Here is a 9,169-nt window from a genome sequence, read left to right on the forward strand (position 1 = left end):
GTATACTTCCTTATGTGACTGTGATAAACACATACACTAAATAAAGATATACCGTCTGTCTATAAAAAGTAAATGAGATCGTTTTATTCACTTGGCTGGCAACGTGTTTATCAGTCTTGACAATTTGATTTGGTGTTACAATAACAAACAAATATTCGGCAAAAATTCGTCAAAAATATTAATTTTCTACTTTTTATAGACATACTAATTTTATCAGTAAGTTATTGCTTTATCAAAAGAGAAGGAAATTAGTTTCTTTTATCGTAAATTCTGTGTCTATACTCGCACTATATCGCTATATTTTACTTCTCATTTGCTGTGTGCGAGGAAATTCATTCCTGTGTTTCTTTTTTAAAAATCCATGAAGCTGCAGTCTTTTATCCTTTTTTCAATAGAACAGTTTAAAAATAGCTTGCCAGTTTTGTTACCAGCAGGTCAACACAATTTTATTTTCCAAAAATAATATCTACAAAAAATAGTAATTGAATGCCGTCAACTAGCGTTAACATCGTTCTACATATTATAGAAACTAGCAACGCAAAAAAATGGAATTGTATATTGGAATCCTCTTTAGTATTTTCTTTAGTCCTTGTGTGAAACGTTGACGATTGAAATTATCAAAAATAAATTTTATTCGGTATTAAAATTATTTAAATGCTGCCATCAACGGAGACCTACTGATGGGTCTATTTGGTGGGCCCTTTAAAACGAAGTGGATTCGACTCTGGTCAGAAAATTGCCACAGAAATTGGTTCTATAAAGGAACTGTGTGATTTTAACAAAATAAATCATGAGTTAAACGCCTTAAAACGAATTAATAAGTGACTTAATGCAAATGAATAATTCATTTAATGTATGTAATATATATTTTTAATTTTTAATGTAATATATTATTAAGAGATTTTGTATAACTTGAGAACCTTTTTGCTACCCTGCCACGGTCCTGATGTGTGGGGATAGACAAGTCATAAACCTATGAACAATACCAAAGTTGTGAATGGGTTCTATAATTCTTAGTCGAGTTAAGAGTTCTCTATGAGATTGTGATATAGACTTTATATATATATATGTACGTATGTATATCTGGGAATTAAGACTCCATCCCGCAACACGACAACGTCGGTAAACTTATATTTTCAAACAAAAATTCTTATTCATATATAAGATTACAGTTTCATTGACAAAATAAACATGAATACTCTGTTTTTTCTTGTAAGTGTTATAAATGTAAACAATGTATTTTTTTTATTTACTGCGATATTAATTAAAATAGACTTTAGGATAATACAGTCGTAAATGTTTTACTTTGGAATGTATAGCTTTGAACTAAAATTTGATTTTCAACAAAATCCAACATGAAGTACTGTTATGTACATGTTAGAAAAGACGGGAGTGTATAACTTGGATGCAATTTATGTAATTAAAAAATATCTTAGTATCGATTGTAGTCTGTGAGTTAAACCATAGAGACCAGTGAATGTGTCGTGATTTGCGGTGGGGGAAAAGTAGATCATTAGATCTTCAGCCAATGTTTCCTTGGAGTAGAATGGAGTAGATGACTTATTTTCAATAAAATTTGACCTATAATTTTACCTACTTGCTTAAGTTTAAAAAATGTACAGTCAACAGCACATCAAGTTACCCTACATGAACCTCTATGGCGCGGTAATAGCGGCGAGTTTGCATTGCATTTGACTAAGTTGATGTGCACTTGACTGTACTGTATTTTTCGGTTAGTCTGTATATTTTCTGAGAAAATTCTCAGCTTCGCACTACTTCACCGGAATTTTGAAGTGCCTCAATAATAATAGCACTCATTGGCTTATGTTGAAAAAATAGAATCATTTTAATAGTCCAGCCCGAATGTCTTTTTAAGTTCAATTAAAATTACTATTGTATATTTCGGCTGTACGCATGGCATTTGTTATATTGTACTTGTTTTCTATAATTAAATAAGTACAAAATATTTTTTTTTATTGTCGATCACATCAAATGTATGTTGCTTTTGCTAATTGTTGAATTAAAAGAAGTATTATTATTACGTAAAAATAAAAGATGTAAATAATTTATCATATTTGTTTTATTGACAAAACCTTTGATTTGGGGCTATATTTTAATCAACATGGCGGCAAAATATAGCCTATTTTGTCATACCTGCTCAAAAAAGTAAATCTGCAATTATTTTTTTCATACTGGCCAGTATTTTATTTTCTTGTCTACGTGATCTACGCACGCTACACTACGCCACACATATTAAAACATTTAAAATGTGTGGCGTGATCATGAATACATCATTTAAAACATTTAATATGTGTGGCGTGATCATGAATACATCATTTAAAACATTTAATATGTGTGGCGTGATCATGAATTTATAGAATGACGAATGAACGTAGGTACCTTTAGATTTTATTAATAAAACTTCGGATCACTTCAATGATGGAAAATGTAAGATATTGTATATAGATTTAATTACGATAATAATATCAGTCCTTTGTAATTTGAATTAAATTAATCTTTATATCTAAATCCTTCGATAGCATCACATCAAAATGATCGATCGATTTTTAAACGTTTTTTTAATGATTTTATTTTTTAATTTTAATGTATGTTGCTTCGTAAATAGATAAAATAAATAAATAATAATAAATAATAAATATATTAGGACAAATCACACAGATTGAGCTAGCCCCAAAGTAAGTTCGAGACTTGTGTTATGGGATACTAACTCAACGATACTATATTTTATAACAAATACATATATAGATAAACATCCAAGACCCGGGCCAATCAGAAAAAGATCATTTTCCATCATGACCCGACCGAGGATCGAACCCGGGACCTCTCGGTTCAGTGGCAAGAATCTTACCACTGCGCCACCGAGGTCGTCATTGTCTTTGCTCAATTGCAAATTTTTACTAGTTATACTAACTTGGTCGAGTAAGCATAGAGCATAGGTGGTTGCTAAGCAAACTTGAACCAACGAAACATTTTGCAAAAACTATGGATTTAATAACCAATGAAACATTTTGCAAAAACTATGGATTTAATAAGTACATTGTGTACCTACTAATTCCATGTCAAAAACAAAACCAATGTGGTTGCGAATTTTATATTCAAATTTGTCATTTTAATTCGTATTACGTTATGAATACGAACTAAAGTAATGGAGTAAAAATTACTTTAAAATTAGATTAACATAATGTTAAAATTTTTAAACAAATACAATATTCAACAAAACAAATTAGTCAACATTAAAAAGTATACAATTTCCAAAAAGTCATGTTGATGATTCGAAACATGATTTGAAACACACCATAAATATACACATGCAAGTAAAAATTACTAGTTTTGGTCAAAAACATGGTCATGCAAAAAAGCATTGTTGTAACAAAACTAAACTAATTATCACAAAAGGGTAACGTAAAAAACGATCTTTAAATGATCTGCCTTAAAATTATTTTTTGGTTTACAGAAAATTGCAAAAAATGAAAAACGATCTTTAAATAATCTGCCTTAAAACTAGGTTGGTTTAGGTATAGAAAATTGCACAAAATAATATCGGTTCGACACTGTGGTCGTGTAATCAATTCAGTATTAATAAAAAAAAAATGTTTCCAAAAAAGAGCTACTTAGGGTGCTACTAGTATGTTTTTCTTTTTATAAATACTATGAATCTTCCTAAGTCAAATAAACAGCGATATAATCGTCGCAAGCGTCCAGAACGCCTTTCTGCAGCAGCGGGTTGTGCCCGCGTAGCGCGGCCGTGTGGCTCGGCAGGAACAGGCACATACGAGACATGTCCCCCCACGAATAGTTCTCCGCGCCTGACCACATCCATCCAATATATTAGTTAATTGTTAATATATGTATATAAGACCTACATTTGCTAATTGACGTCTTTGGAGAAAAGGCTGCGGTGAAGTTTGTTGCGCCGCTGCTTCTTCACCTGCGCTTTGGAAGTCAGCAGTAGACTTAGTTGAAGTAATTTTTTGACGTCTATAAGTGATGTATATCATCCTAAATTAAATGAAGAGATTTGAATTTGATAAAAAAAGCTATGTTATTATATAGTTTACTTGGCCCCTATAGTCGAATTATGAATGTCTCCGTGCTGGGCTGGGAGAGGTACGGGCATAAATAACGTATATATCTATTACATTTCCTAAGAACCTAAAGTTTCAGCTATGATTTTAGTAGTTGTGTTATGCCGGCTTTAAACTATAGGCAAATAGTTCGCCAAACTTTGGCGCTACATTATCGCGGAACTCGGATTCACACACACAGATGTCGACGCGAACGCATGATCATGGCGCAGTTTGTATGAGAACTTTTATTTACCGCAAGGAAAAACCAGAAATGTAATGTCGAAACCGCAAAATTTGACGAACAGCTTACCAATATCGCGGAGCCGGCGTAACAATTTTGAATATTTGGCTGGGATACAACCATAGATAAAAGAAATTATACAACCGACCGTTAGCCGTCAATTGACATGATTGACAAACAGCGCCATCTAGTGGCTGTAAATGTGACATTTTAAGCTGGACATACCATAATATCTCAAAGGCCACTGGTGCGCGGAGTGGGATTTGGCCAGCAGACAAGAAGGCACGGCGCCGGGCGGCAGCACTTTCGCCGGCCACCACGAACACGTGCCTAGCTTGTGCCACACCACGTCGTCGTAACTGGAAAACAGAAAAACAATGGAACCCAATAAGAGTACAATGGAATCAGATAGAATCCCAATTGAGCACTGGAACCCAATATAACGTAATGGAACTTAATGTATTCAAAATTAAACCATTTCAAGACACTTTTTCACCGGGGCTTCGCTTCCGTGGGAATTACGGGATAAAAAGTACGTGTTATTCCAGGTTATATTCTACCCAGTAGATTTTGCGTGAAAGTGTAGTAAACATACATACATCTTCACAAACTTATAGAATAGTATTATTTCTACTAACTAATTATTACTACTAACTACTGGCATTTCGGAACGGAAAGAAATCCATTAAACAGTGTTGGTCCCTATCATGCCAGAAGGACTTACCGTACATAAAGTGCATGGCTGATTTAAAATTTTGGATTAGATTTTTTTTTTATGGCGGGCGCACGCCGCCGCCACTTGAAAAGTAAACGTGGTTTTTAACAAATGTCACAAATTACATACCCAACTTTCGGCCCCCACATGCAACTGGGACATAAGTCGAGATTCTCCTTATTGTCATTCTTCTTCACTGAACAAATAGTTCTAGTACTGGAAAGTATCTTCTCCACTAGAGTCACCTGCTTTGGCGCCTTTTGGGGAGGGTTCTTGCGGTCTGGAAATTATTCTTACATAAAAGAGAAGTCCCTATGTAAGAAGTACAACAACTGTCTGTATGAACAAACTCAAAACTACCAGAGATGGATTTTTGTACTAGGTATTTAAAATAAACTAATCGCAAATGGAATTTCTTCCAGTCAACCTTTGGGTGAAAAGAGAAAGAAAAGAACTAAGAGGGTGCAATTAACTTATATAGATATTTTTATACTGAATATGCATGTTTTTCCAAGTTTAACTACTTTTGACGAGAGTGTGAGACCTAAAAGACTTGTTGAGTCTAAGCTAATGTTCACACACAATAGGTCCTTCCATCTTCCAAAAATCTCTGGGCGGTATTAAAAACAAAAAAAAGTTCCAAATTTGAAAATATAAAGGCGTGAAGCAAAATATCTGAATACCCACGTATGATAGTGAGGAGCCATTCCCGCCTGCACGACAAATGGTACGACGCCGGACAGTTGGTACATTCCCGCAGTCTGTTAGTGTCGAGCCCGCACACCAGACACCAAGAAATGTGGAGGGTTATAGCTGCTTTTACTGGGGAGGTGTCATTCTGAAATAATTTTATTGATGTCATGTTTTATTCATAAGAAATTTAAAATCATTTACTTAAAATTGTAAAAGATCATTGCAAATAAATTTTTAAAGGTAATAATTATAACCTACCCTGTAATCTTATTTCAAATTAGGTAAGTTTTTAAGTTTTATAATATTTAAGTTTTTAAAAATTGTAGCACCCAACTATGGTTCCATATTGTGCTATGTAACCTGTATTTACCATGGATAAAGTGAATTGAATTAAGTCAAGAAATTGTTTGGTTACTTACAGAGTTAGAATCCTTCTCTGCCTTATGAACGAAATTGTACCTCCAGCATTGATGCAAATAATTCTCAACCTCCTTCAAAGTAACAATATTCTTTATCACCGCTTCAAACTTATCCTCCGTACTTGCATCTACATTCATCAAGTAATCTAAAATATCTTCATTCTCTTCAATGTTGTTCTTTAATAAATAATAGAAATGGTCAAATAACATTTCCTTTCCCTGCCGGACAAATTCATTGAAGGCATTCTCATATCGGCCCTGTTTTAAGGGAGTGTGTGTCTTGTCATATGTGATGTTGAGGTCCGGAGCTCTGTTACTTGGCTTTACACAGAGGGGCAGCGTGTGATCCTCTTTGAATTTCCTCTGGAAATATTAAAATAATTTGTTATTTTACTGAATATTAACAAATTGAATTTATTTATCGAAATAAAACTGTCCAGATGTTTTGTCATTTACCTTTCTAGGAGTAGTATTACTTTGTTTTGTTGGCTTTTGTGGGGAAAGTTTATCAACCCCGTAAAACGGACGGGATCGTTCAGCCAGATGGAGACAAGTGTATGGTAACCACAGTCTGTGCTTCGTACGACAGGTTTCAGTGTAGTAGCAGAGCTCTTTGGTAACCTGAAGGTTGCCATCTTCATCTGCCGTGATGCCTAGAACTAGTTAATAATTTGATAACTTTAAATATTGAAGATTTGTACAAGTAGGTATTACATTGTGTATTTTAGTAAAATAGATCAAGAATAGATGTTTTACAATTGTGATAGTAATTGATTACCTTTCCAGTCATAAAATAAGCCCTTTTCATCCCTTACGACTTGAACTTTGGCATAAACTTTTTGACACATCCTGGCCAGTGCAACATCTCCAAGTTTCCAATGGTAAATACCTTTGCTCATGTTTGAAATTAGCTAATTTAGTATAAAATTACAAGCATTTTCATCTCTAATATAATACTTACATATAGGATACCTACATAGTAATAAGTGCAGATACGAAAAAATCAAAATAAAAGAACAAATTAGTCTTAAAAGCTTTTTAACTATTTTGATTTGAAATAACGCCATCTATCGTCGAATAGCAAAATGTACTCATGTTGCATGTCATACTTTTAAAGTACTTTAAATTTGACGGCTATTCGATAATAGAAGGCGTGAATTATTGTCAAAAGTACAGTCGTTAACAAAATTAATATATATTTTGTTTTTATAAAGGTATGTACTTAGCTTAAAAGTATTCACCGAAACTGAATTATTGTTGAATAAAATACTATTAAAATATAATTATGTTATTCTTAGGTATTACCAAAATTCATCTGTGGTCCATCCAAATATACCTAAATAAGTAATAAAAGAAAATCCAAGTCTGTCGAAAAAAAAACTAGCAAGGTAAGTAAATTAACACTTATTACTGAATTAATATTAGGTAAGTATATAGGTAATTTACCATTAATACATAACATAATATAAGACGCCTAGTTAAGTAGGTATTAGCAACACACAAAGTAGGTAAGGGAAGAGTATTTAGTAGGTATTTAATAATTTTTGCCTTAAATACCTAAGTACATAGGTACTATCCTGTTCCTTGTGTTAGTGGAATGTATTTGTGGTACTTAGGTTCGTCGTTGAGGACAATTATATAAATAAATTGCAGACTTTAGTTAGACGATCCTTTTATTTTGGCACACACAGGAAGAGAGATAAATGATACATACAATGTTGCCAGTATTAAAATTAAATTTAATGTTGCTAGTCGCAACATATCCCAATTCATTCGTACAAATAAATATTTGTGTGAGGTAAGTTTAAAAATATCTAGATCACTAAAATTAGTGATCAAGACATTTTTAAACTTACCTCGACCATATCGCAAATTCAGATTTCGCTTGATAAGTAAGTACCCACTTTATAGATAAAAAAATAAAATGTTTTAACTATATTTTCTTCACTAAAGGATCAAGATAATGTGTCAATGCTACGATTGCTAGCGCTACTTAGTAGGTAATAAGTACCTATCCTATCAATACATAGGATCCTACTAATATTATATATGCGCTCTTTCACGCATTGCACGCACCGATTATTATGAAATTTGGCACATGGGTAGAATAACCTGGATAACAGGGTACTTTTTATTCATTTATTACCACGGGAGTGAAGGCCTGGAGCGCAGCTAGTATACCTGACATAAATAAGTTGGATGTGAAAGTGGATGTTTCTACGAAAAATCTGCAAAGAAACAGCATAAGCACAACGCCAAGCAGAGAGTGCCAGTAAACATCGAATTTGATTTCTTTATTAAGTTCTTCTATTAAAAATAAAAACAAAATCCTATCATATTTGTTCTAAAACAGAGTGAAAACGTTTACTTAATTTACCCTGTAATCCATATATCATATAAAAAATCTTATACCTATCTAAATAGGTATATTACTAAGAAATTTTTTAATCAAAGAGCAATAAAACACAATAAAACAATAGGTATCGACAGTACATAATCAAGACAATCAGAGATACACACACATCGAGCTGTGATTGGCTGATGGGCGTGGCGCGGTACAGCGCAGCATCCAATCTCTCTCATCTGAGAGGGTCGCCGTGGTTCAGTACATTAGGGCGCGACTCACGACTGCGCATGCGCTGCACAAGCGCCGGCGACATGTTGACAGAAAGCACAGTAAGTTACGAATAATTACCAAAGCAGAATATATTTTCATTTAATAATATTTTAATTATTTAACGTGTTAAAAATCTTACGTTTTTGTAGGAGTTACGAAAAATCGTATCTAAAACGTCATAAGGGATAATGCCGGGTCTATCTATATATTATCGCGAAACAGTACGTCGAAATTTGGCGGATTCGGCATACATTGCTGGTTTTTCATTACGGTAAATGCTCTCATACAAATTACGCAATGTTCGTGCAATCGCGTCGGCACCTGTCCGAATTTGTCGATAGTGTGGAGCCGGCATAATAAGTACATAGCCGAAAACATAAGAAAGAAAGAGAAGAA

The 9,169-nt window shown here is 33.5% G+C and overlaps 1 protein-coding gene across 2 annotated transcripts; it reads right to left on the reverse strand.

Moving 5' to 3' along the window:
• Positions 1-2,071: 2,071 nt before the first annotated feature.
• LOC128679547 (uncharacterized) lies at positions 2,072-7,238 on the reverse strand. 2 transcript variants are annotated; one of them, XM_053761856.1, is made up of 7 exons: positions 7,118-7,238; positions 6,613-6,815; positions 6,157-6,519; positions 5,732-5,882; positions 5,174-5,324; positions 4,555-4,688; positions 2,072-3,827 (listed from the first exon to the last, which is right to left on the reverse strand). In XM_053761856.1, the coding sequence occupies exons 1-7, from the start codon at positions 7,221-7,223 to the stop codon at positions 3,682-3,684; spliced, it is 1,254 nt and encodes a 417-aa protein (XP_053617831.1). In that variant the 5' UTR covers positions 7,224-7,238; the 3' UTR covers positions 2,072-3,681. The 2 variants fall into 2 exon arrangements, with proteins under 2 accessions (XP_053617831.1, XP_053617830.1); XM_053761855.2 differs by having other exon boundaries at positions 6,935-7,214.
• Positions 7,239-9,169: the final 1,931 nt, after the last annotated feature.

This window comes from Plodia interpunctella, chromosome 22 (genome assembly GCF_027563975.2).
Source record: "Plodia interpunctella isolate USDA-ARS_2022_Savannah chromosome 22, ilPloInte3.2, whole genome shotgun sequence".
In the NCBI taxonomy this organism is placed as follows: Eukaryota; Metazoa; Arthropoda; class Insecta; order Lepidoptera; family Pyralidae; genus Plodia; species Plodia interpunctella.